This window comes from Xenopus laevis, chromosome 8S (assembly GCF_017654675.1).
Source record: "Xenopus laevis strain J_2021 chromosome 8S, Xenopus_laevis_v10.1, whole genome shotgun sequence".
In the NCBI taxonomy this organism is placed as follows: Eukaryota; Metazoa; Chordata; class Amphibia; order Anura; family Pipidae; genus Xenopus; species Xenopus laevis.
This window is the reverse complement of record NC_054386.1, coordinates 102556928-102584656: the sequence shown is the minus strand read 5'-3', so window position 1 is coordinate 102584656 and position 27729 is coordinate 102556928. Positions and strand designations below refer to the sequence as shown.

Here is a 27729-nt window from a genome sequence, read left to right as displayed (position 1 = left end):
ACTAGGGGTGTGCCAGAGAGAAAACACTAGCGGGTGCCAGAGAGAACACTAGCGGGTTGCCAGAAGAAACACTAGGGGGTGCCAGAGAGAAACACTAGCGGGTGCCAGAGAGAAACACTAGCGGGTGCCAGAGAGAAACACTAGGGGGTGCCAGAGAGAAACACTAGGGGTGCCAGAGAGAAACACTAGCGGGGTGCCAGAGAGAAACACTAGCGGGTGCCAGAGAGAAAAACCACTAGCGGGGTGCCAGAGAGAAACACTAGCGGGTGCCAGAGAGAAACACTAGCGGTGCCAGAGAGAAACACTAGCGGGTGCCGAGAGAAAAACACTAGGGCTGGGCCAGAGAGAAACACTAGGGTGCCAGAGAGAAACACTAGGGGGTGCCAGAGAGAAACACTAGCGGGTGCCAGAGAGAAACACTAGCGGGTGCCAGAGAGAAACACTAGGGGGTGCCAGAGAGAAGAAACACTAGGGGTGGCCAGAGAGAAACACTAGCGGGTGCCAAGAGAAACACTAGCGGGGTGCCAGAGAGAAACACTAGCGGGTGCCAGAGAGAAACACTAGCGGGTGCCAGAGAGAAACACTAGCGGGTGCCAGAGAGAAACACTAGCGGGTGCCAGAGAGAAACACTAGGGGGTGCCAGAGAGAAACACTAGTGGGTGCCAGAGAGAAACACTAGTGGGTGCCAGAGAGAAACACTAGTGGGTGCCAGAGAGAAACACTAGCGGGTGCCAGAGAGAAACACTAGGGGGTGCCAGAGAGAAACACTAGTGGGTGCCAGAGCTCCAGAAGAGTCACCCCTGCAGGGGACAAGTCCAGATGTAGATCAGTTCCTGGCACTGAATGTTCTTTGTTTATACACAACAGGGCACTGGGCAGAGATCTGATATATTTCACCAGTAACACTGTCCTACCTCCACCCCTTTCACTTATTTACACACCCAACTGCCTGTCCTACAGAGCTTACAATCTAGAAACGAATGTGGAAGTTGATGAATGAACACTAAGGCAGACAGATGAGCCTGTGGCTCAGTGAAAGGTCTCGGCGCCCCCTTGTGTTTAGAATGAAGAGACGCAGGTCAGACAAACACAAGACTGGAGGGGGGAGATCGGCTGATAAACTAGAGACACAATCTCGTGTGTAACACAAATCAGACGTTTTCTACCAGATCTCAATGGAGGGATCACAGGAGATCAGACAAGGGACAGTAACAATTGTGCACTTCTACATCCAACTCTTCACAATGGAGCACAAACACTATGGGGCAGATTTATCAAGGGACAAATTGACTTTTTTTTAATGGTCAAAACAGTCAAAAATTAACTAGGGAATTATTCAAATTCAATTGAGTTCTTGAAATCGTACCCTGGGCCTTTTAAGAACTCAAATCTGACTATTTGCCACCTAAAACCTGCCAAATTGCTGTTTAAGTCAATGGGAGAGGTCCAGGGATGAATTTTGGAGTTGTTTGCAGCCTTCCCGACATCCCAGTGTTTGCGAGGGAAAAAAAAAAAAAAAAAAAAATCTCAAATCAAGTTTTTAAAATTTAAAAAATTTGATTTGAGTTTTCGGGTGGATTTAATTCACCCTTTTAAATACAAAAAAAAAAAAAAAATAATTTTTAGAATAAATCTTGGATTAAAAAAAAACAAAAAAAAAAAACTCTAAATTTGACCCTTGATAAATGTTAGGGATGCACCAAATCCAGGATTCGGTCAAATCCCCTTCTGCACGGCCGAACCGAATCTGAATTTGCATATGCAAATTAGGGGTGGGGATGGAAATTGCGTTCCTTTTCATCACAAAACAGAATTACATTTTTTCCCCCTCCCACCCCTAATTTGCATATGCAAATTAGGGTTCAGATTCGGTCGAATCTTTCACAAAGGATTCGGGGGTTGGGGCAAATCCAAAATAGTAAATTCGGTGCATCCCTAATAAATGTGCCTGTAAAGGTGGCAATAAACGCACAGAAAACAACGTATGGAAGTTCATATTCAGAGTGTGAATGGCCGGAGATGAGCCAATCAACATCAGCAGAAGGATATTGGTCGGCCATTGGGCAGAACCATCAGAGAGAGGTAGAATTCTAGGATTTCCACCTGTTTATCTGACACTTATTGAAGATGAACCAATAGTCGCAGGGGAAGATCTGAACTGTAACATCTATTGACACCTTTACAATAGGTTTTCTCCCAAAACTAATCTTTATTTATCTGCCATTTGTGTAAAATTCCCATTACTTACCTGGAATGAGATCCATATGAGGAAACAACTAGTTACCACTCAATTAAACACCTTAAAACTGCTACTTCAGTAAAAAACCTCATGAAAAACCTTGATCCCCCCCCCATTCATTGCACTTATTGCAGAAGAGCTGGCAATTAAACACCAGAGCTGCCATTTAGAGGCTCAGCCAATGTGACAGGGAACAGCAATTTGTTCCCCACTAAAATGAACTGTAAAAAACACACACCAATCTGAATGACAAACATACACCCAAGATGGAGACACTTTACAAGCAACCAATGCCTTAGTGCCAGAAGAGCGTGTCCTTAAAGGAGAAGTAAACCTGATGTTCTTCTGCTTAGGAAAGATGTGAGAAAGGTTTCTAATTTTATTCCTAAGCAGAAGAACATCAGCCTCTTTCTTTCTCCTGACAACTTCCTTGACTACTTGCTGGTCAGACTGGTGGGAAACTGACCAGCAGGTGGCGCTGTTGGAACACAATTCATTCATATTAACAGTACATGTATCCCTTAATATCTTGGTATAAAAACAAATTAATGTAAATGTACCCCGATCAATTTTACATTCAAAGAAATACATTGTCCAAAAACACACTGCCAGCTTGATTCAGAATTAGAGTGCAACTTTCCTCGATCAGGTCACCAGTATCCCGATATACAAATGTTTGAGAAATGAGGAGAGCACTCAGCAAGTATATCAATGCTGTGGTTTTCCTTTTATTGGCCGACTACTCGAACACAACATGTTTCGGGCCTATGTGCCCTTTATCAAGTGTATTTTACATTCACTTATTTTAGAGGTTTATGTATCCTTTAAAGCACAAACGGTGACACTTAGCAGTAGCATCTCACACAGTGTGAGACCCCCAAGTCATAATCAGGTACCAGAAAGGGGGACCCCAAAGTTGATGAGCTACTAGGGGTACTTTACAACCCTTTTTCAGTTCAATTGTTTTCAGATTGAAATTTCCAATTAAATATTTTTAATTTACCGTTTATCCAAAACGCAAGTGTAAAGTTGAATGTTTGCGTCTCTGGTGTTTAAGTCTGACAGCTCAGTAATTCAGGAGGAGACTAAACCGATACAATTTTATTACATTTTGATCCATTTCTCAGTAGGATCTATGGGGAATATAAGTGTAACTATTGTATCAAGTCTAACAGTTGCCTTTAATGTCACTCAGGGACAAACATAAGCAATGGATCAACTAAATGTATCAGAACAGTTTACAGGGTCAGTGACCCCCCCCTCCCAGAGCGGCTTTGGAAGGTAAAAAATGACACTTTACACTTCAATATTAGAAAAACTGTCACACAGAGGAAAAAGTCTTAATTTCCTGCGATATCGTGTCTGATAACTGAACTGAAATAAAGTGTTGGAAAGTGAATATTCCCTTTAACTACCCCTTCAATTATGTCAGAGAAGAAACCCAGTGATGCATCAAATAAAGAAAAAAAAAACCTTGAGAAAGCGAAATAAAATTTATTGCTGGCAAAAAAAAAACAACAACATATCCCTACAGTATAAAACAAGTCACATCACAAGTTAAGAACAAAGGAAAAACAAAACCACAGGAGTTTGGTCCAGAAATAGACCCAATATGTTCTGCCCCGGGGCTGGTACAGGGAGAATCCAGAACAAGTGAAATCTGTAAGAGAAGAACGTGGTGAGTAGCTGATATTTATTTAGAGGGACAGGGCCCAAGTCTGGGGGAAGCAATGTCTGTAAATTGGAATGTGGACCCTTAGGTGAGAATGGGTCACTATATAGTCTTGGAAGTGGGATTGAAGGCTGCGTGGAGAGGACTATGCTCCCCAGTGTTTCTTTTATTCCTGAAGCAGCAAGTGTATTTAGTTGTAATATTGGTGTGTAGGTGCATCTCAGGTCATTTTGCCTGGTCATGTGATTTCAGAAAGAGCCAGCACTTTAGGATGGAACTGCTTTCTGGCAGCCTGTTGTTTCTCCTACTCAATGGAACTGAATGTGTCTCAGTGGGACCTGGATTTTACTATTGAGTGCTGTTCTTAGATCTACCAGGCAGCTGTTATCTTGTGTTAGGGAGCTGCTATCTGGTTACCTTCCCATTGTTCTGTTGTTAGGCTGCTGGGGAGGAAAGGGAGGGGGTGATATCAGTCCAACTTGCAGTACAGCAGTAAAGAGTGACTGAAGTTTATCAGAGCACAAGTCACATGACTGGGAGCAGCTGGGAAACGGACAATAGGTCTAGTCCCATGTCAGATTTCAAAATTAAATATAAAAAATATGCTCTTTTGAAAAAAGGTTTTCAAAGCAGAATTCTGCTGGAGCAGCTCTACTGATGTTTTGAAAAAAAATGACCATATACCTTTAACTTAACATCACTCTTGTGTCTCCATACTCTCCTCTTCTTCTGCACCTTCTGGAATTTCCTGGTTATCATCCTCCTCTCCTTCTTTCCTCTCAGGGGGCTTCTCATAGGCCTTCTCTGAAGGGGTCACAATGACACCGTCCCAGGTGGACATCTCAGTGGCAAGAGCTGAAGGGAACAAAGATCAGTCAGTAACGCTCAGGACACAAGTTACACCAACAGAATTATCACTTGTCCTTACCACTGGCATCTCCCTCCAGGCCCAAAATCTTCCTGTAGCCTCCGTGTGAGAGAATTCGGACCAACGTCTGGGCAGTGTAACAAACCATGTCCTGTGAAGCGAAAGCAGTTGGTTTAGAAAGATTTCTCATTCAGGGATGTTCCCAATTAACTCTTTACTTGCCTCTTCTACTGCAATGTAACAGCTTAGAACCAATGTTTTTGTTTTATAGAGACTCTGGCCTGTATTCTGTCTGGCCAGGATTTTTCCAGTAACCCGAAATATCACTAATGGTGGTTGAACAGTGGGCACGGACTATATTGAGGCCTGGACACAACTCAATTAGGATGAGAATCACACTTGTATAAATAGGACATAGGAGAGGTCTTGCTCCTAGAACAGATTGGATTTTCCATAGGCCCCCAAAAGGCATCCATAGGAGTCATTGGAATTCTTGCTCTAGCACCAAATCAGACACTACATAGGCACCTTTTTTAAACAGAAAAAGTTCCCCAATGCAAACAAATTTTGTCTACAAGGTTTTTTTTTCCCCAAAAAAAATGAGCAATCGACAATATACGATCAATTAACCCCATGAGATCTATTCAGCATTGCACTTCTGCACATAGAGCGATGGTGTAACATCATTAATCAGCTATGCAAGAAACCTCCCAGAGTCTTCCACCAATGATACCTAGGCCCACACGACTGGCAAAACGGTAGCCCTCTTGTTCTCCCCTATGTTTCAGAAATGGTGGCTGGAACAAAAACTTCACTGGCACACAGGATATTTCAAGCAGGAAAAACCTTGCTAGGTATTTATTGCACCTAGCAAGGTTTTTCCTGCTTGAAATATCCTGTGTGCCAGTGAAGCTTTTGTTCCAGTATTCTAGGGAGGTGGCCGATTCCTCCTGTTTGCTGTGCACCAGGTGTTCTCTATCCAATTGATTAGGGTGTGCGAGTGTTTCTTGAAATTTCAGAAATGGTGGCATCAGGGAAGCCTCTTGCACATCTGGAGGGACAATCCCAAAGCTGCTCACACGTTTATACATTAAATCAGATGTCACTTAAGAAAGGACCCAGTGGAAGCACTTGTGCACAAATGAATCTCAGGAGGCAATAAATACCTTACAACCAATCGCTTTCTCCACCTCTAATCAAGTTATAACAGCTGCCTGGAAGTCCCCAATTGTAGACTTTTCACCTAGTCAAATCCAAATAATAAAGCTAACCAGCCTTAAGAAGGACCCCTAGAAAACATTTATAACCTTCAACAGTGAAGGAAGCCTCAGAAGCAGGTCTTTGCTGCAATTACATTTATTAAAGTTGTGCCACTACATGTTTGAGAAAGGGCTTGTAGGCCTGAAACATGTATTGGCACAACTTAAAGGAACAGTTCAGTGTGAAAATAAAAACTGGGTAAATAAATAGGCTGTGCAAAATAAAAAATACATCTAATATAGTTAATTAGGCAAAAATGTAATGTATAAAGGCTGGAGTGAGTGGATGTGTAACATAATAGCCAGAACACTACTTCCTGCTTTTCAGCTCTTGCTTTGCACTGATTGGTTACCAGGCAGTAACCAATCAGTGACTTGAGGGAGGGGCACATGGGACATAACTGTTGCTTTTGAATCTGAGCTGAATGCGGAGGATCAATTACAAACTCACTGAACAGTTATGACCCATGTGGCCTCCCCTCAAGTCTCTGATTGGTTACTGCCTAGTAACCAGTCAGTGTAAACCAAGAGAGCTGAAAAGCAGGAAGCAGTGTTCTGGCTATTATGTTACACATCCACTCACTCCAGTCTTTATACATTACATTTTTGCCTAACTAACTATTAGATACATTTTTTATTTTGCACCGCTCATTTACAATTTGTTTTTACACTGAACAATTCCTTTAATAAATGTCATTGTAGCAAAGACCTGCTTCGGAGGCTTCCTTCACCGTTGTTGGATATAGCGATTAGAATTTTGTGCGACAGGAACAGCCCAAGATTTTTTCAGCCAAAACTGGAACACTGGATATCCCCGTTTTGTAAATTCCTAGAAAACATCCACAAGTTTGGATTCCCTGACTGACTTATAGGAGCCTGTCCCATGGCTAACTTTCCATTAAATCCAGCAAGTGACCCTTACACAATCCATCCTATTTTTTATTTCCCACTCTGACACCACATCTATGCCCATGTTATAGTGGGATTATAAATGACAGTAACCAAGAAAATGCTTTAGTGTATATGTTATTGTTACTATTTAGATTTGGTTCTGGATATTTGTTTTACCAAACACTATGCTGTAATATCTGTACATACTGGGGATTGTCCAGTTTTTTTGTAGTCCCTGGAAAATGTCTTGTTTCAAATAAAAATACATTTATAAAAAATGTAAAACACACACACACACACACACACACACAATAGAGATGTTGCTTTTTACCTGCTGCTCCAGAGTCATGACAGTATGAACCCTGAAGTTGCCACTTTCACAGGGGTCTGTAATGCCAACTGAGCCAGGGAGGAAAAGACCAGCAGCGAGGATCTGTAGGCAGCGCCTAAAAAAAAAAAATGAAATTTAGCAAGTATAGCATTTGGATAGGATGTGCTATGTGAGTTGCCAAAACCACCATCACTTACTTATAGGCCACATTGAGTGCCAGTGGCTGCCTGGTTGGATTATTCATCACTGCATAGTGCCCCTAGAGAAGCAAGAACAGATGGAAGTCACATATAGTCCCTTAAAAAATAAGAACCATGAACAAACCCAAAATCTTTTGAGTCAGAGACTTACCAAGAGGTCAAGGATCCAGGGAGTTAGAGGTTCAAATCCAGGAAACCGACTCCTCAAGTCTTTCAACAAGCGAATTAAAACCTTCACTCTAAAGAAAGAAATCCCAACATCAGCACAAGAAAGTACTGGCTCTTAAAAACAAAATTAGAGGAGACTTAGGAAATCCTTACGTAGAATGGGAGGCGTTCTCCTCAAACCACCGTGCGTGCCTGATGGCTGCCAGTGCGCTCTGTAGAACTTTGATGTCCACTGTAAGGAGGGAGAGGAAGATACAATATATATACTTTATTATACTGCGCATGGATACAGAAATAAAGATACAAGGCAACTCGGCAGAAAAAAACGGCACTTACAATGCAACTCTGGGTCCAGCTTGCGTAGGTTTGGCGGCACAGTTGTGATGAGGACCTTAATGGTGGCGTCTGCTGAACTGATCTCAAAGCCAGTCTCATTTGTTAGCATTGTAAGAACTAAAAGAGAAAAAAACAGTCAGGATATATGGCACTTATGGATTGTCTACAGCAAACAAAAAGCAGATCATGTTTTGATCTACGCGATAAACCCCCCCACAAAAAAAAAAAAAAAGTCTGCTGCAATCACATCACTGGGTTCGACTTCACATTAGAGCTCACTCAAGTAACTGATTCCAGGACAAACAAAATAACTGCCTTTTGCACAAATCCTGCATGTAGAGAGACATGATGTCCAATGATTTCAATAGACTGAGCTCTAATACATCTTCTAGGCAAAAGGAGCCCCCCTATAAGATATATTGGATGTAACTGTCAGTGAATATCTGACACCCAACTGCTGCATGAAGACAGAATGAGGAGAAACAGATGCTGAGAGAGGGATAGTGAAAATAAACTTGATTAAGAACTAGTAGAGAATTTGATTGTATTGATTATATTTAGAAAGTTCTTTTATTTCAGTATGCTGAAGCATATATTACATTTTAATTTTCACGCTAGTTCCCCTTTAATTAGACTTGCGTATCCAACCCCGAGGGAAAGTACTGTGCTTGCAATTGGCCTAATGAACATCAAAAAAAAAAGTTTGGGAGTTGTGGTAGGTTTACAGAGTATACAGTAATAGCACTGAAATACAAATTAACACATAGTACTCCGGATTGAGAGGCAAGTGAGAGAGAACCTGTAGAGTTTACAGTTGAAATCCATTCTTAGTCTGATAAAAAGTGCACATTCAGTTTCCACTTCTCACCTTCTGCTGGTTCTTGTGTCCTCATGGTCTCAACTACCTTAATGCCCAAAGCAGAAACGGCTTCCACTGGAAATAAGAAGGAAAAGCTGATGAAAAAGAGCGACAGGAAAGTGATCAGGGACAGTAAAGCGAGAGGAAAAACAACTCACGTGTGGGGAGGATCTTTAGAATGACAACCAAGTCTGCAACATTATGGCCAGCGGACATTGTCCCTTTTTTGTAGGAGCCCACCTGTCGCACCTCTTCAATTTGCTAGAATGGCAAAAAAGATGGTTATTTATAATGCATAGACACATTCTGCAGCAAAGTTCAACAAAGAGGTACATCCATCACACAGAATGACCAACATATCTGCAGAATAAAGACAACTGGGCTTATAAAACTGCTAAATGCAAACATTGGACTTGATAAACATAGTTTTGGCTGTGAGCAAATTTAGCCCCAACTCCTTGCTCTGCGGTATCATTAAAGGGAAACTGTCATGGGAAATGTATTTCAAAACTCAATCAGTTAATAGCGCTGCCCCAACAGAATTCTGCACTGAAATCTGTTTCTCAAAAGAGCAAACAGATTTTTTTTATATTTAAATGTTGAAATCTGACATGGGGCTAGACTGTTTCCCAGCTGCCCCCAGTCATGTGACTTGTGTTCTGATAAACAGTCACTCTTTACTACAAGTTGGAGTGATATCACCCCCCCCCCAGCAGCCTAACAACAGAACAATGGGAAGGTAACCAGATAACTCCATAACAAGATAACAGCTGCCTGGTAGATCTAAGAACAGCACTCAATAGTAAAATCCAGGTCCCACTGAGACACGTTCAGTTACATTGCGTAGGAGAAACAACAGGCTGCCAGAAAGCAGTTCCATCCTAAAGTGCTGGCTCTTTCTGAAATCACATGACCAGGCAAAATGACCTGAGATGCACCTACACACCAATATTACAACTAAATACACTTGCTGCTTCAGGAATGACATTTTATATTGTACAGTGAATTATTTGCAGTGTAAACAGTGTCATTTAGAAATAAAAAACTATATTATAAAAATCATGACAAAATCCCTTAAGTGTGCTGGAATTATCTGTACAACTAGCAGCACTGCAATCTATTAAAACAACAGAAAACACAGCAGACTTTTGGTGTGTCATCTGATCCTGTTTCAACTCTGTAACCTTTGTTTTAACGCCCGTTCATTAGTGTAAAGCACTGTATATCCCACTGACTATATAAAAAAAGGACAACGCTAGTAACTAAATATACCACAGACACAAGAACTTACCACTTCAAAGGTTCCAGGGGCTACAATCAAATTGTCAATAACGTTGTTGATTTTGGTTACCAGAGAAAGAATGGAGGCCTAGGAGAGAGAAGGATATAATGAATAAGGATTGAGGTAACAAGGAGAGGTGGTGGGAAGCAGTGAAGCGTATTATTACCTGCTCAGTTGTTGTAGGAGCCAGATCTTGGTTCCGTTTGAGCAGCGCCTCACTGAGTGTGCCATCATCTGGGGCGGGTTTCACACGAGGGAAGGCCATTTCACACTGAAAAGGATGAACACTCCGTGAGTAAGCACAAATAATATACGTTTCCATACACAACCATGCTGCAAGGAAAAGCCACTTACCACGTGGAAATCAAAGGGAATGTGAGGGACGAAGGGTCTGAAACTGTAAAGAAAAATAAATGTGTTACATTTGTTGCAGTACATTTCCTGGTTGTGTATAGAACATGATTATGTGCTGCATAGGAAAAGTAGTGATGAACTTTAGTCAGACGTAGTGGGTTGCTGCAAAATAAGTGCTTTTATTGAACACTAAATGTTTTGAGCCTAGCTCTTTATCAAGTTGATACTTTTCCTATGTGCTCTTGGCTTCATTGGACGGAAGCAAAGTGATTGAACAGTCTGGTTGAATCCACTCTATTTGTCTATGATTATGTGCTGTACGAGGCACTATTAGGGTCATTAGGGTTGGCCAGGTATAGTAGTGTGTCAGCATTGAATACAACTTCCGTAAGTGGCTAAAGAATAGACCCTGAAGAGTCTGGGAGGATTTGAGCCTGCATACCGTGGGCTCCATTGCCAGCACAAAGAGCAGTGATGATAACGGACACTCCTGCCTAGCGCCTCTGGTTATAGAGAAAGGATGGGAGTTATTGTGTGATTAGGAACTGGGTCAAGAAAGTATACACTGGCTTGGTGGTGCGAATCAGAACCAAATGGAACGCAATTGCCTGGGCAACCTCTAGCCCTGTGATTTGGGTGCCCAGAATTTAGGCAATTAGATTTGGAAATATAACTGTCACGTCTCTGAGACATTTAGCTTAGCTGGGCAAAGGTCAGGGTAGTATACAGCAAATGTTTTGTTAATCAAGTCAGGGCACGTGGGGGTTTCTTTATCAAAAGGAATTTCCACTGTGGAGGCACCACCAAAGGCTAGGAAAGCTTACAATCTGCTATTGTTGTCCCCATACTAAAATAGTCTGCTTTCTGAAAAAGGATACGCTATTTTGTTAGTTCTAGCTAGGCATGGGTTAGAGTGCCCTGGAGATGGCGATGATAAAGATAGTTATAATAGTTTTCTGGTGATTGTTGAATTAGGGAGGACATTTTTGCATGCAGCATATTTGTGCATGTTTTGATAATACTCATTTTCCCCTAATATATGCTTTCAGAGCATCCCATACTAGGTCAGCAGTGATGAAGCCTGAGTGGTTAAATAAAATTGCAGACTACTCAGCACAGAGCCGGACAATTGCAGGTGATGAACCAATAGGAGCAAATCCTCCAGATTCAGGTCAATGGCCTTTGGAGAAACAGTTAGGGAGACCGGTACTGGGAAGTGGCTTAACTAAAGCAGACCCAGCGGCTGTAGTGGGGGCCCGTGTCTGCTTCCTCTGTAGAGGGCCAGTAAGCAACACATGAAATCACACATCTCTTGAGCAATGACCAACTGATGGACAATATAGGAACATTAGACACTCACCCTGCGTTAGGTCCCATTCTGGAGCCAAAGCGGCCACGTCCACGTCCTCGTTCACCCCTAAGAAAAATGGAACAAATTAGAATAATTTGCAAAGTGATGCACAGGTCGTTTCATGAAAAGTGTCCTCTAAAGCTGTTATTCACCTTTACGTTACACTTTTTAGCATGCTACAGAATGGCCAAGACTAAAAGACTTTTCAATTGGCCTGTAAGGCTATAAGTTTTTAATACTCCTTTCTATCTGGGCCCTCTCCTATTTATACTCCAGTCTTATTTATATTAAAACATGGTTACTATGAGGATTTAAAGCATAGCAAATGGACACATCAATTTAAAGGAGCGTCATTAAAGGCAGCTGTTAGAATTGTTACAAAAGTTGCATTTATATTCCCAATAGATCCTACTGAAAAATGTATCAACTCAAGGCCATCAACTCAAGGCCATCAACTCAAGGCCATCAACTGGTAACAGTTCAGAGTCTGCATTTGGATCACTGACACATCAGACACGAACATTTCACGTTAATTTTGGAGAGATGGTCAAAATTAAGAGATGGAAAGCAATTGGAAAAAAAGTCTTTCTGGGGAAAAATATGAAAACTGAATAAAAAGTTTGGAAGGTGAACAATTGCATTAACAACCGAGTGAGGTGCATTGCATCAGACACCTGGTCTCATCACTACTAGGCATTTCAATGAGCACAAACCTGGCACCTCTCACTCTCATTACCAAGATAATAACATTAATCATATCATGTTAGTCATATCCCAGGATGTTCAGCAACTCTGTTTTTGAATCCATTACTGTTTGTAGCCAAATAAAAAAAATGTTTAAAAAAAAAAAGTTGATACAGTCAGTCCCAGGCCTGTCTCTATATGTTACAGACACAGGAAGTTACAGACACAGGAAGTTACAGACACAGGAAGTAACAAGTTGTAGAGAGAGACCAGAGCTCAGTAAAGAACAAATAGAAAGACCGGAAGTCCCGGGCGGCTGTAGGTTCAGGTCACAGGGATGTTTCCCACAATCCCCCGCGGCACCACTGCTCCCACAAAGCTGCTGCGAATAAAAGAAGTTGCCGCCCGAGCGCCTCCAAATCCCGGTCCCGCCAACCCCCCGCGCACCTCCCGGCTCTGCCACCCCCACCTCCTAATCCGACCCACAAACACCCCGCACCTCATGTTCCTGATCGTCGTTCCTCACACTCCCGCACAATGGACACCAGCTCGTCCCTGGAAAAAGCCGCACTAGACCAACAATCTCTCTTGCTATTGGCTATAAACACCGGTTCCAGAGCCAATCAGCGTCACGAACACTAAACTCACGCCCCTTTGCTCATAACGACCTATCCAAGCCCCTTAAAAAACACATCGCAGCGAGGAACAGCAAATCCACCAATCGTAGAAGGCTAAGTAAACCCGCCCACAGATCATGCTGCGTTTAAAATGGCGTCTGTGTCTCTTTTTTCAAACTTTATTTATAAACAAACACACAAAAGCAGGACAAAATGGCCGCTTAATTCTTTCTTTTAGTAATTTATTCGTAGCTCCTATGAGCAGATATAGCGATTTAAGTGGCGAATAAACCTTCCCATCGAGTCTCATTTTATTAAATGTCACCAGCCCGTTTTGCAGGAAGATATTGGCCACGTCTCTAGGACTAGTCACACAGCCCATTGGCTTCCTCTTATTTACCTCAGGAATATCAGGCTCCTTGGGCATTGGACAAACTTACTCTCTAGTGCTGCTGCCCAACTACAAACCCCACAGTTACTACTAGTACAGGAGTCTGGGAGTTGTAGTGCAACAATAATATGTCTGCCTGTTGGATATAGAACATGATATTGTATAGGGAGCCCCTTGCACTGATACAAAGGCCCAGATATTGTTCAATAATCAGCTCCCCTCTATTGTCTCTTTACTAAACTCTGGGCCTGTCCTTTATCAACTCACACTGAGCTCTGAGAGACATGAGATCAGGGGAACATAGAGCTGTAACTACAGTTGTTATCTCTTCCTATATATTTATCTTTATTCCCTATTAATAACATTGGGATCACTGACCTTCCTATATATTTCTCTTTATTCCCTATTAATAACATTGGGATCACTGACCTTCCTATAGATTTATCTTTATTCCCTATTAATAACATTGGGATCACTGGCCTTCCTATATATTTATCTTTATTCCCTATTAATAACATTGGGATCACTGGCCTTCCTATATATTTATCTTTATTCCCTATTAATAACATTGGGATCACTGACCTTCCTATATATTTATCTTTATTCCCTATTAATAACATTGGGATCACTGACCTTCCTATATATTTCTCTTTATTCCCTATTAATAACATTGGGATCATATCACTGACCTTCCTATATATTTATCTTTATTCCCTATTAATAACATTGGGATCACTGGCCTTCCTATATATTTATCTTTATTCCCTATTAATAACATTGGGATCACTGACCTTCCTATATATTTATCTTTATTCCCTATTAATAACATTGGGATCACTGACCTTCCTATAGATTTATCTTTATTCCCTATTAATAACATTAGGATCACTGACCTTCCTATATATTTATCTTTATTCCCTATTAATAACATTGGGATCACTGACCTTCCTATATATTTATCTTTATTCCCTATTAATAACATTGGGATCACTGACCTTCCTATATATTTATCTTTATTCCCTATTAATAACATTGGGATCACTGACCTTCCTATATATTTATCTTTATTCCCTATTAATAACATTGGGATCACTGACCTTCCTATATATTTATCTTTATTCCCTATTAATAACATTGGGATCACTGACCTTCCTATATATTTATCTTTATTCCCTATTAATAACATTGGGATCACTGACCTTCCTATATATTTATCTTTATTCCCTATTAATAACATTGGGATCACTGGCCTTCCTATATATTTATCTTTATTTCCTATTAATAACATTGGGATCACTGACCTTCCTATATATTTATCTTTATTCCCTACGCAATCTATTGGCGCTATATAAAAACATGTTAATAATAATAAAGGCCGGTATTTTTTTCCACAAAAGGTGACAACCCTAGTTACAGGGAGCAAATAACGTTATTCCAGTGATAACTGAAGAAAGCAATGGAAATGTGTCAGTAGCGATTGCCAGTGTTTGGGCTATGGGTAGGGTTGCCACCTTTTCTGAAAAAAAAATACCAGCTTTGCTATATATTTATCTTATTTCCTTATTAACATTGGGATCAACCATAATTTTTACCGGCCAGGTGGCAACCCTAGCTATGGGACCTGTTAATCAGAATGCTTAGGACCTCGGATTGTCTGGTTTTTCTTAATTTGGATCTTCATGCCTTAAAGGAAAAGCAAACCCTGAAGTTAAAAAAACCCTACCCTACATAGACTTCCCCCCCCCCAGGAAAATGCCCCTAAGTCTTTACTTACCTCTCGGTGCAGATTCTGACCAGTGGAGTTCATGGGCGCCATCTTCTTCTCTTCGGTAATCGTCAGGAAGTAAGTGCTGTATCAGCGCATGCGCAGTTGGAGCAATTTTCTGTTTCGCAGCAACTGCGCATGTACCGAAAATTTGGGAAATTGGCGAAGCGCCGGGAGAAGACCCGAAGATTACTGAATTGGCTAAAGATGGCGCCCATGAACTCCGCTGGACAGAATCTGCACCGAGGGGTAAGTAAAGACTTAGGGGCATTTGCCCAGGGTAGAAGCTAGGCTGGGGGAGAGGAGGGAGGGGGTCTATGTAGGGTAGGGTTTTTTTTAACTTTAGGGGTTGCTTCTCCTTTAAGTCTACTACAAAATCATGAAATAAACCCAATAAGGCTGGTTTTTGCCTCCAATAAGGATTACTTATATCTTAGTTGGGATCAAGTACAAAGCTACTGTGTTATTATTACAGAGAAAAGGAGAATCATTATTAAAAATTTGGATTATTTGGATAAAATTGCGTCTATGGGAGAAGGCCTTTCCGTAATTCAGAGCTTTCTGGATAACTGATCTCATGCCTGTGAAACGATGCCCATCAGGCCCGGACTGGCAGTCTGCGGGTTGAGGCAAATAGACACTCATTATATTTTGGTCTGGAGGGGACTGTTTGGGCCTCTGGGACTATTTTATACTTCAATCCAGACATGATGCCCACGTGCCAGAGGCCTTACACCAGGACTTCCACAACTAGGAGACCATTTAGTACAGTGTGAAGGGAAAATGGCTTCCCACCTGGGCCAGAGACTCTGACACCTTGAGTTTGGGTTAATAGTTGTAACTACAGCTCGTGGCTCCCCCATCTGAAGTCATCTGTATATTAGACACCATGTTCCCCCCTAAGGGGTATTTCCATTGAAATGTGCTGAAATCCAACTCCCTCGTGTGCTATTGTAATGCACCTTTCACCTTTCCCAGGTACAGAGAGACACACAATGGCACAGCGGGTGAGACAACTCCCACTCCAACTTCTATTGATATTTACTAATTATTGCCCCGGGGCAGGAACCTTTACTGACACCCACAGATTAAAGTTCATTTGTATCTTACCCCACGGGTATAGCCTGTGTCCATATCCTAATTCAATCAATCACAATATAGTAGAAACGTAGGCAGTGATCTTGACTGCAAATTGGTTTTATTTATTGAGGAAGTGGATTAACACTCTATGGGGCAAATTTACTAAAGGGCGAAGTGACTAACGATGGTGAAAATTCGCCAGCCTGACGTCATTTTGGAACTTCGCCGATTTACTAATGGTCACCAGCGTAACTTCGCTAGCGAAGGAGACAGACTCTAGCGGTACTTCAACCCTTATGCCAGGAGAATTTGCGCTCTGGCCAACGGACTTAACTGCACAAATTCACAAAGATGCGGATTTTACTGAACGTTAGCTCTTGCGCCAGACTTGCCTTCACCACCTCAGACCAAGGGAAGTGCAATAGAGTAGATAGGAGTTCCCAAAAAAAACGTTAGCACCTTTTCCTTTTTTCAGGGTGATAGGCTGAAAAAGAGTGTAAATTTTTTTTGGGGTACCCGGTTTCCCCTCTACATTTCCTAAAAATAGTCACATAAACTATACAGTGGGCTCATGTGTAGGGCAATATAACAACTTTATTTTATTAAGGTTCCCTGGGCTTGTGTAGTGTAATGTATTTGCTGCAAAATATACCGTATATATTCGAGTATAAGCCGTCCCGAGTATAAGCCGAGGTACCTAATTTGACATCTGAAAACTGGGAAAGCTTATTGACTCGAGTATAAGCCTAGGGTGAGAAATGCAGCAGCTTCTGGTAAGTTTCAATCAAAAAATTGAGGTTTTCTGCTCCCATTGGAGGTGCCGGCGGCCATTCTTGGACGCCGGCGACTATTCTTAGGCGCCGGCGACTATTCTTAGACGCCGGCGACTATTATTAGAAACCGCCGACCGTTTTTGCGATTGACCCGAGTATAAGCCGAGGTAGAGTTTTTCAGCATATTTTGGGGGCTGAAAAACTCGGCTTATACTCGAGTATATACGGTACGTCCATTCAACTTTACTTCCTGCTGTATGTAAATTAGGCAACCCTATTGCAACTTCGCTTGGCACAGTGACGGTATCGCAACTTCGTCAGCGTTCGGCGCCCTGGACGAAACTTGGATTTTAGTGAATGAGCGTTGTCCTGGCGAATCTACGCCTGGCGAAGTGTTGCGCTGTGAGAGAAGCCGTCGCGGGCAAATTTTCAGAGGTTAGTGAATTTACCCCGACGAGTTTCGGCCTGGACCCTTTATCAAGTGTGAAGGAATCTACAGATGAAGAACATTTAAGCCTGCAAATGACTTTTCACCTACAACACAGTGCATCATGGGTAACAGACACGCCCACTTTAAATGCCTCATACCTTTAAAAATGGATCATATATACAAAAATCCCATTCAAGAAAGTCAACTGGGTATGAAGTGGGGGAGCCAAACCCAACGTGTGTCCAATACAAGTCTATTGTATGTTAATAACAGGCCAGTGTTTGTATTAGTCCAACCTGTGTATAAAGGAACATAAAGACACTGGCTTATTGATACCTAATAATGTTACTACATCTGTATTACGTTACTGTATCCTTATTGCAATACTGATACTATATCCACAATCATATTAACTAAACACCAGCAATTCCAAACTAGTCTCCTCTAACAACTGACTCACTAATACTGGATACGGCAGGAGATGCCTGATTAAAGACTAACTTAAATCATTTATGACGATCTCACACTGAGCATGTGCACAGTCTTGGTCTTGCAAAGATGTATAACAAAGTTACAAAGTTGAAAGCAGTTGCTGCACCTCCTGTACCCCATCCTGCCATTATGTAGCAATGAATGAGAAGCAAAGAGGGAGTCAGGCAGTGCAGTAATTATCTCCTCTGGGCAAAGTGTATATAATGAAACCCCAATTTGTACATTTGAGCTCAGCAGCCTAATCCATGGGGTACAGACGTTCTGAATATAAAGAATGACAGGGGGAGAAGGGATAGGAATTTATATGAATTATAAGGACTTACCCCAATGTTTGCAGAAAGGAACAGCCTTGTGGAACAGACATTTACTTACAGAGAATAAGGAAAGTCTCACGGCTAATTATCTGCCCAGAATTGGGGGATATATCCAGCCACGAGGAGAGGGAGTTAAATGGGTTCAGCAAAAGAATAAAAACAGATACATTTAATTCCTGGGATTTACTGTAAGCTCCTTATAGAGAGATAATAATAATAATAATAATAATGAAGCAAAGGACAAGCTGAGGGGTTTCTACTGCTCATCTGAACACTCGTGTGCCTGACAAATAATGAATTCCACTTAAGTGTCTTCCCCTGATATTAACCTGATTCAATTTACTTTAACTGACCTTCACACCCACATCCCCATTTTAACCCCTTAAAATAAACTCCTTCTGATTTCAGTAGGTTTAATTGAGTCTATCTAAATGATCTACTGGTGAATTAAACATCAGAGTTTACTGTATGGCTCCCTTATATATTTATATATAGTGATCGTATCCCCCTTATATATTTATATATAGTGATCATATCCCCTTATATATTTATATATAGTGATCATATCCCCCTTATATATTTATATATAGTGATCATATCCCCTTATATATTTATATATAGTCATCATATCCCCTTATACGTATATTTATATATAGTCATCATATCCCCCTTATATATTTATATATAGTGATCATATCCTCTTATATATTTATATATAGTGATCATATCCCCCTTATATATTTATATATAGTGATCATACCCCCTTATATATTTATATATAGTGATCATATCCCCTTATATATTTATATATAGTGATCATATCCCCTTATATATTATATATAGTCATCATATCCCCTTATATATTTATATATAGTCATCATATCCCCTTATACGTATATTTATATATAGTCATCATATCCCCCTTATATATTTATATATATAGTGATCATATCCTCTTATATATTTATATATAGTGATCATATCCCCTTATATATTTATATATAGTGATCATATCCCCCTTATATATTTATATATAGTGATCATATCCCCCTTATATATTTATATATAGTGATCATATCCCCTTATATATTTATATATAGTGATCATATCCCCTTATATATTTATATATAGTGATCATATCCCCTTATATATTTATATATAGTGATCATATCCCCTTATATATTTATATATAGTGATCATATCCCCTTATATATTTATATATAGTGATCATATCCCCCTTATATATTTATATATAGTGATCATATCCCCCTTATATATTTATATATAGTGATCATATCCCCTTATATATTTATATATAGTGATCATATCCCCTATATATATTTATATATAGTGATCATATCCCCTTATATATTTATATATAGTGATCATATCCCCTTATATATTTATATATAGTGATCATATCCCCCTTATATATTTATATATAGTGATCATATCCCTCTTATATATTTATATATAGTGATCATATCCCCTTATATATTTATATATAGTGATCATATCCCCCTTATATACTGATATATTTTACATTTCAAGCACTGTGACTGTGTGCCCAATACATTGGCAGTGAAGGATATTTATTGAATACATTGATAGAGGAGCATAAGGAAACACAAAAGGCTACTGATATAAAAGGCAGTGCATACAGACAGACATACAAATAAGTGCAACTATAAAACAGCAGATATTATAATGCAGCAGATGAAGCTCACGCAGATAATCTCATCATTCTGAGAGTCAGTCCCAAATAATAAGGAACCATGAATTCACTAGCAGCAACATTCCAGTTTAGTGCAAACAAGCCGCCATTAACAACATAACGTTATCGTTAGTAAATAAATATTGAGGGGACACAGCAGGGGGACATGGATCAAGTCAATACAAAGTCACCACTGTAGCACCAAACCTGCTCCAGAACACGGACGGTTCCGTTACTGAGGAAGTTCTACAACACATTTAGGGGGATATTTATTAAGCTCCGAATACGAGAAATTCCCCGAAATCCGCAAAAATTCGTGATTTCTTTTTATAAAATCGGACTTTTAAAAAAAAATCACGAATTTTTCGTTATTTATTAAACCCCCGAGGGCTAAAAAGCCCGAATATAAAACCACGGCATCTCAAACCTGTCGAGGTTACATAGAGGTCAATGGGAACAGTCCCATTGATTTTTGGTTGTGTCGGGGGTTTCGGGCAATTTCACTATGTTTTCGGAGCTTTTGGAGGAAAACTTCGAAAAATTCGGTGAAAATTCACGAAAAAAATTGTGAAATTCTGAGCTGTTCCCGCAAAGGTAATTTTCGGGAAAATGTAATAATAAATAAGCGTGGAAAACGGGTTAGATCGGATTTTGTAGCAGCCGATATTGAGATAAATTCGGACCTTGATAAATAACCCCCTTAGGGTCAGGCCAGTGACCAGTAGAAGGGAATGCTGGGAGGGTAATGCATCTCACTGGTAGAGCTGGAGGCAATGGCTTTATAGAGGAGTGTTTGCTGCATGAAACACTCCCAGTGCAGTTGAACGGGTTGAATATTGGCACTTAAGTCCTGCACATTGGGGCTCAGTGTTGGATCTGGGCCCCAAAAAACATGATGTTGGGAAAGGCCATCTCATTTGCCACGGGGAGGAGAGACAAGACCCCCAAGCTCTAGGAAACCTTCTCTCCTGTACATCTCATTTGTTTGGAGAAGCAGGAGGGTGGTGGCTCCCTGAATCCAACACGGCTCTCCTACGAGCCGTCTCCTTGGCAACGCTGTGATTGAGACGCCTCAGTCGTTCCTGGAAGAGAAAATGGGTGGCAGTTTAGTAAGATGTTCCTGATTAGAACTTAAAATGCCTGCAGTGATTAATGGGGATCTGTGCAGCCACTGGGACAGAATGTTCTGTTATACAGATAGCTAGAATCTCAGCTGCCATAAAGCAGGACAGGACTGCTGCTTACAATGGGGATCAGATAGGATCTGTGCAGCCACTGGGACAGAATGTTCTGTTATACAGATAGCTAGAATCTCAGCTGCCATAAAGCAGGACAGGACTGCTGCTTACAATGGGGATCAGATAGGATCTGTGCAGCCACTGGGACAGAATGTTCTGTTATACAGATAGCTAGAATCTCAGCTGCCATAAAGCAGGACAGGACTGCTGCTTACAATGGGGATCAGATAGGATCTGTGCAGCCACTGGGACAGAATGTTCTGTTATACAGATAGCTAGAATCTCAGCTGCCATAAAGCAGGACAGAAATACAGTGCTTTGTGTGTTTTCAATAGAGCTTGTGTGGGAAGCGCATACTGTATATGAGGGTTACCTGTGCATTCTGCAGAATGTTGTTGACAAGGACAACCCTCCGACGAGCATTCAGCAGCTTCTTCACATATGGGTCCAGGTCAAGTGCCACCTTCTGATCCTCATTGATTCTGCAGAGCTCTAGAGAGTAAAGAGAGGACACTTTATACTGGGCAATTTATACTGGGCCCTTCATACTGGGCCCTTCATACTAGGCCCAAGCACAAGGCCAGTTACATATGAATATATAAGCACCAAGCAGCATGGAGGCAATGGAGAACATTGTAGGCACCAAAGATTCTGCTTAGCACGGTCACATTAACCCTTTTTGTTGAAGCAGGCAGATCCAGACAGATGCATACAGGAACATATTATGGGTTACCATGTTTGTCTGTTAGTCCATATATGCACAGTCCATCCTAATAACATTTGGTTGTAATGTAATCACAGGGCAATAACTTACTAAAGGGACTGTTCCCCTTTAAATTAAAAACATTTGCAATTGGAATTCATTTTTTATTATTTGTGGTTTTTGAGTTATTTAGCTTTTTATTCAGCAGCTCTCCAGTTTGTAATTTCAGCCGTCTGGTTGCTAGGGCCCAAATTCCCCTAGCAACCGTGCACTGATTTGAATGAGAGACTGGAATATGAATAGGAGAGGCCTGAATAGAAAGATGAGGAATACAAAGTAACAATACATTTGTAGCCTTACTGAGCATTTGTTTTTTAGATGGGGTCAGTGACCCCCATTTCAAAGAAGAAGAAGGCAAATAATTAAAAACACTATAAAAAAGGAATAATGAAAACTAATGGAAAATTTGCCTAGAACTGCCCATTCTATAACATAGTAAAAATGAATGTAAAGGTGAAGCGCCCCATTAATCTGAGCACAAGGGCTTGTTCCTCGGGGGCGGAGCTCTCACCTGACGCAAGGTTGTCAATGTGCTCCCGCAGGTCCACTTGGCTCTCCCTACAAATAAAGAAACAAAAACGAGAAGCAATGGCCGAAATCACATGACCTGCATTCACTCATTGTCACTATGGCCACGCCCACACGGAGCTTGTAAGGATCTGAATTCTGAGGGGCCCTTATTGCATCACAGCTATAAAAGACTGTCCTTGGGTCCTGTGGCCCCTGTAGTCATGGCTGAGGGCCCCTTATTGTCTCACAGCTATAAAAGTCTTCCCTTAGGTCCTGGGGCCCTTGTAGTCATGGCTGAGGGGCCCTTATTGTCTCACAGCTATAAGAAGACTACTCAGACAGCAGCAGCACAGGGGCCCCTAGGGGCCAGAGGCAAGGCCAGTACCTGACGGCCAGTACGTGGGAGTCGAGCTGTTGCACCGCAGGCTTTAGCAGCTCCAGCAGCCCCTCAGCAAACACGTCCCGCCCGGGGGACACCGCCATCTTATTACCGGCAACACAATCAGCCCGACTGTCTGTCACACGGGAGAGAAACAGCAGCGAGGCGGTGACGTAATGGCGCGCAGAACTGTGGGAAGTGTAGTTCCGGCACAGTGAGGCTCCCCAGCAAGCTGATTGGCTGACACAGAGCACGTGCAGTAATAAGCACAAGTAAGGCGCGCCCGTGGGAGTTAAAGGGACTTCTTCATGAGATTTGTTGTGGGCGGATGTTAAAGGGCCTCTGCGCCTCTCAGGCCCGGACTGACCATCTGTAAAGTCAGACACGAGCCTCTCCGCACAGCCTTTCTGTCCCGATATGTGGATGTAACGAGGCTGCAGTTGCTGACACTCACCACTAGATGTCACCGCTATGTCTCACTGTGTAGTTCTCACAAGTAACCGGCAGGTGGCAGCACTTCTGGATCCTCGGACACATTGTAAACGTTTCCACTGAACAGTGAACACCAATAATATATATTTATTTTTTAGTTTTAATGGGGGACCCTGACCGCCATTTTTTTTAGTTTTAATGGGGACCCTGACTGTCATTTTTCTTTTTTAGTTTTAATGGGGGACCCTGACTGTCATTTTTCTTTTTTAGTTTTAATGGGGGAACCTGACCGCCATTTTTTTTAGTTTTAATGGGGGACCCTGACTGTCATTTTTCTTTTTTAGTTTTAATGGGGGACCCTGACCGTCATTTTTCTTTTTTAGTTTTAATGGGGGACCCTGACCGTCATTTTTCTTTTTTAGTTTTAATGGGGGAACCTGACCGCCATTTTTTTTAGTTTTAATGGGGGACCCTGACCGTCATTTTTCTTTTTTAGTTTTAATGGGGGACCCTGACCGCCATTTTTCTTTTTTAGTTTTAATGGGGGACCCTGACTGTCATTTTTCTTTTTTAGTTTTAATGGGGGACCCTGACCGTCATTTTTCTTTTTTAGTTTTAATGGGGGAACCTGACCGCCATTTTTTTTAGTTTTAATGGGGACCCTGACCGTCATTTTTCTTTTTAGTTTTAATGGGGGACCCTGACTGTCATTTTTCTTTTTTAGTTTTAATGGGGACCCTGACCGTCATTTTTTTTTTAGTTTTAATGGGGGACCCTGACCGCCATTTTTTTTAGTTTTAATGGGGACCCTGACTGTCATTTTTCTTTTTTAGTTTTAATGGGGGACCCTGACCGTCATTTTTCTTTTTTAGTTTTAATGGGGGAACCTGACCGCCATTTTTTTTAGTTTTAATGGGGGACCCTGACCGTCATTTTTCTTTTTTAGTTTTAATGGGGGACCCTGACTGTCATTTTTCTTTTTTAGTTTTAATGGGGGACCCTGACCGTCATTTTTTTTTTAGTTTTAATGGGGGACCCTGACCGCCATTTTTTTTAGTTTTAATGGGGACCCTGACTGTCATTTTTCTTTTTAGTTTTAATGGGGGACCCTGACTGTCATTTTTCTTTTTTAGTTTTAATGGGGGAACCTGACCGCCATTTTTTTTAGTTTTAATGGGGACCCTGACCGTCATTTTTCTTTTTAGTTTTAATGGGGGAACCTGACCGCCATTTTTTTTAGTTTTAATGGGGGACCCTGACCGTCATTTTTCTTTTTTAGTTTTAATGGGGGACCCTGACCGCCATTTTTCTTTTTTAGTTTTAATGGGGGACCCTGACTGTCATTTTTCTTTTTTAGTTTTAATGGGGACCCTGACTGTCATTTTTTTTTTTAGTTTTAATGGGGGACCCTGACTGTCATTTTTCTTTTTTAGTTTTAATGGGGACCCTGACCGTCATTTTTCTTTTTTAGTTTTAATGGGGGAACCTGACCGCCATTTTTTTTAGTTTTAATGGGGGACCCTGACCGTCATTTTTCTTTTTTAGTTTTAATGGGGGACCCTGACTGTCATTTTTCTTTTTTAGTTTTAATGGGGGACCCTGACTGTCATTTTTCTTTTTTAGTTTTAATGGGGACCCTGACTGTCATTTTTCTTTTTTAGTTTTAATGGGGGACCCTGACTGTCATTTTTCTTTTTTAGTTTTAATGGGGGACCCTGACTGTCATTTTTCTTTTTTAGTTTTAATGGGGGACCCTGACCGCCATTTTTAAATTTTAGTTTTAATGGGGGACCCTGACCGTCATTTTTCTTTTTTAGTTTTAATGGGGGACCCTGACCGTCATTTTTCTTTTTTAGTTTTAATGGGGACCCTGACCGCCATTTTTCTTTTTTAGTTTTAATGGGGGACCCTGACTGTCATTTTTCTTTTTTAGTTTTAATGGGGACCCTGACGCGCCATTTTTCTTTTTTAGTTTTAATGGGGAACCTGACCGCCATTTTTCTTTTTTAGTTTTAATGGGGGAACCTGACCGCCATTTTTCTTTTTTAGTTTTAATGGGGGAACCTGACCGCCATTTTTCTTTTTTAGTTTTAATGGGGGAACCTGACCGCCATTTTTCTTTTTTAGTTTTAATGGGGGAACCTGACCGCCATTTTTAAATTTTTTTAATGGGGAACCCTGGCCACCAATGTTTTTACTTGTGGGGGGGCGGCCACCCCAGCCCCCCCCCAGATCCCACCCACTCCCCATTCAAAAGACCACACAGCGCTAAAAAAGGTAAGTCCCCACACACACACACACACAAGTGACGCCAGGGCCCCCATAAAAGTTTTGTTAAAAAATTGGTGGTCAGGACCCCACTACAAGTGGAAAAAAAAAAATTGGGGCCCCTTGAATTTTTTTTAAAAAAACCATTGGTGCCAGGGGTCTATAGAATATTTAATACATGGGTGGCCATGGGATTGAAAATGAAAAAAACAAACAAAAACACTTTGGTGTCAGTAGAATTGAACTCGTGGCTTCAGGACTCCACCTCCTTTCGTGGCTTCGTGTCTTTTCGCCGCTTCAGGACTTCGGAAGGGCGGCACGGCTTCGGCGCTGTCTTGGGGGGCCCGGCTCTTTTGAAAAGTGCAGCACAGCCAGGCCCCCCTTCAGTATCCCCTGTGCCCCCAGATGGCGGCCATGCTTGTACCGGTCCCTGGCTACCAATACTTTTTTTTAACTTGTAGGGGGGGCCATTAAATTGTGATGGGCCCGTGTCTCACGTTTAGAGGACAGTGGGTGCCGCGTCTGTAACAACTACACCATTACACCCTTTTCCTTGGGGCTGAAAGTCTGACTTTCATGGCCGCCTCTCCCTTTTCAGCCTCGTCCACTGAGTAAAGCCGACCACAGACTGAGGGCAGAGACACAAGATCAGATTCGGGGAGATCAGTCAACAAATCTCCTCTTCTTCGGGCGACTAATCTCCCCAAACTGCCTCCCGCCGGCTACAATGTGAATGGCGGGATGGCATCGTTGCCTCATGAGGAAACTTTGGGCGGCTTTGAAAAATGAATCGCTCCAAGTGCCATCCCGCGATTTACATTGTAGCCGACGGGAGGCAGTTTGGGGAGATTAGTCGCCCAGAAGAAGAGGAGATGTTGCCGGGCGACTTATCTCCCCAAATCTAATCGGGTGTCTCTGCCCTCGCAGATTTCGCCTCAGATCAGATGAACGATCGTACGTCCCAATCTCCCGACCTGCCACTGACCTTCTATAAGTGCGACTTTATCATTACGTGAGCAGCTTATAGACATAATGGCTGATTATTCAGTCCTAGCGAGTGTCCTGGAGTTGCTGCCAGCAGGTGGCGCTAGAGGAACACTACAGTCAAGTATAAGGGTATCGGACCAAGTATCCCGAATCCTATCTTTTAAATCTCTGGAATACGGCACATTTACGGCAGCATCTGGTTAACACTATCTTTTTTGTGTATTTCCTTCTACTTGAAGGTCAACCAACCACATTGTGTAATGCTGGAATATTTTTAAGAAGCTTTAAAAGGGGTTCAAGCTAATTTTCAGCTTTCAAATGGAAATACTGAACCCAGAAGCCAAAAAAAATAAATCCACAGCTCTGCGAGGCAACATTTTCTGATTTCTCTTTCTATTCAGGCCTCTCCTATTCATATTTCAGTCTCTTACTCAAACCAGAACATGGTTGCTAGGGGGATTTGGGTAATTCCTAGCAACCTTATAGCTGCCGAAATTCTAAATTGAAGACCTGCTCAACAAATGGCTAAATAATTTAAAAAAAACACTTGAAGACCAATTGCAAATTGTCTCAGACTATCACTCTGTACAGATATGAAAGACAAACAACTCCTTTAAAACCAGGCTCTTCAAATTACTGATAAATCCCAGAATATGTATTCCAGATGCTCCATCCCATACCTGCATTGTTTAGGGTTGATGAGGAAAAGGGGCTCAGATCTCTTTGCTTGGAAATGTTCTTTCCTCATAAAGGAGAGACGTCATTTTTGGGAATTTCTGCTCCCATGAAGGAGAGACCTGTGAGCAGGCCTGGACTGGGAGTCAAAATAGGCCCTGCCATTCCAAGTACACAGAGGCCCAAACAGCCTCCTACCAGCCCACTATATGGTAACTTTCTATGGAACCATACAGCAGCCCCTCTGGCATTTGCCAGAACCCACAGATTGCCAGTCCGGGCCTGCCTGTGAGGGTTGAGGAGCTCTGTGCCCACGAAGGAGAGACCTGTGAGGGTTGGGGAGCTCTGTGCCCACGAAGGAGAGACCTGTGAGAGTTGGGGAGCTCTGTGCCCATGAAGGAGAGACC

General features: G+C 41.6%; 2 protein-coding genes across 3 annotated transcripts; both read right to left on the bottom strand.

Moving 5' to 3' along the window:
- Positions 1–3718: 3718 nt before the first annotated feature.
- On the bottom strand, positions 3719–13144 carry ilf2.S (interleukin enhancer binding factor 2 S homeolog). Of its 2 annotated transcripts, none has more exons than XM_018233605.2 (15): positions 12994–13144; positions 11820–11876; positions 10460–10502; positions 10272–10376; positions 10115–10192; positions 8982–9084; positions 8833–8898; positions 7965–8081; positions 7782–7860; positions 7612–7699; positions 7458–7519; positions 7261–7375; positions 4840–4930; positions 4596–4766; positions 3719–3899 (listed from the first exon to the last, which is right to left on the bottom strand). In XM_018233605.2, exons 1-14 carry the CDS (start codon positions 12996–12998, stop codon positions 4609–4611), a joined length of 1167 nt encoding a protein of 388 aa, XP_018089094.1. In that variant the 5' UTR covers positions 12999–13144; the 3' UTR covers positions 3719–3899; positions 4596–4608. The 2 variants fall into 2 exon arrangements, with proteins under 2 accessions (XP_018089094.1, XP_018089093.1); XM_018233604.2 differs by lacking the exon at positions 12994–13144 and adding an exon at positions 12524–12558.
- A 6787-nt stretch (positions 13145–19931) lies between these two features.
- On the bottom strand, positions 19932–23189 carry LOC108700428 (SNARE-associated protein Snapin-like). Its single transcript, XM_018233603.2, has 4 exons — positions 22967–23189; positions 22583–22629; positions 21682–21800; positions 19932–21152 (listed from the first exon to the last, which is right to left on the bottom strand). The coding sequence occupies exons 1-4, from the start codon at positions 23062–23064 to the stop codon at positions 21048–21050; spliced, it is 369 nt and encodes a 122-aa protein (XP_018089092.1). The 5' UTR covers positions 23065–23189; the 3' UTR covers positions 19932–21047.
- Positions 23190–27729: the final 4540 nt, after the last annotated feature.

What these genes read in the sequence shown, in the direction of transcription:
- ilf2.S (XM_018233604.2), bottom strand. Translation starts at nt 12,543, where the DNA reads ATGAGAGTGAGAGGTGCCAG. An exon ending in TTCCCTTTGATTTCCACGTG is followed by an intron (nt 10,377 to 10,459) that starts GTAAGTGGCTTT and finishes CATCCTTTTCAG; the next exon opens with TGTGAAATGGCCTTCCCTCG. An exon ending in TCTAAAGATCCTCCCCACAC is followed by an intron (nt 8,899 to 8,981) that starts GTGAGTTGTTTT and finishes TCTTATTTCCAG; the next exon opens with TGGAAGCCGTTTCTGCTTTG.
- LOC108700428 (XM_018233603.2), bottom strand. Translation starts at nt 23,064, where the DNA reads ATGGCGGTGTCCCCCGGGCGGGACGTGTTTGCTGAGGGGCTGCTGGAG. An exon ending in CATTGACAACCTTGCGTCAG is followed by an intron (nt 21,801 to 22,582) that starts GTGAGAGCTCCG and finishes TTTACTCTCTAG; the next exon opens with AGCTCTGCAGAATCAATGAG. An exon ending in ACATTCTGCAGAATGCACAG is followed by an intron (nt 21,153 to 21,681) that starts GTAACCCTCATA and finishes TTTCTCTTCCAG; the next exon opens with GAACGACTGAGGCGTCTCAA.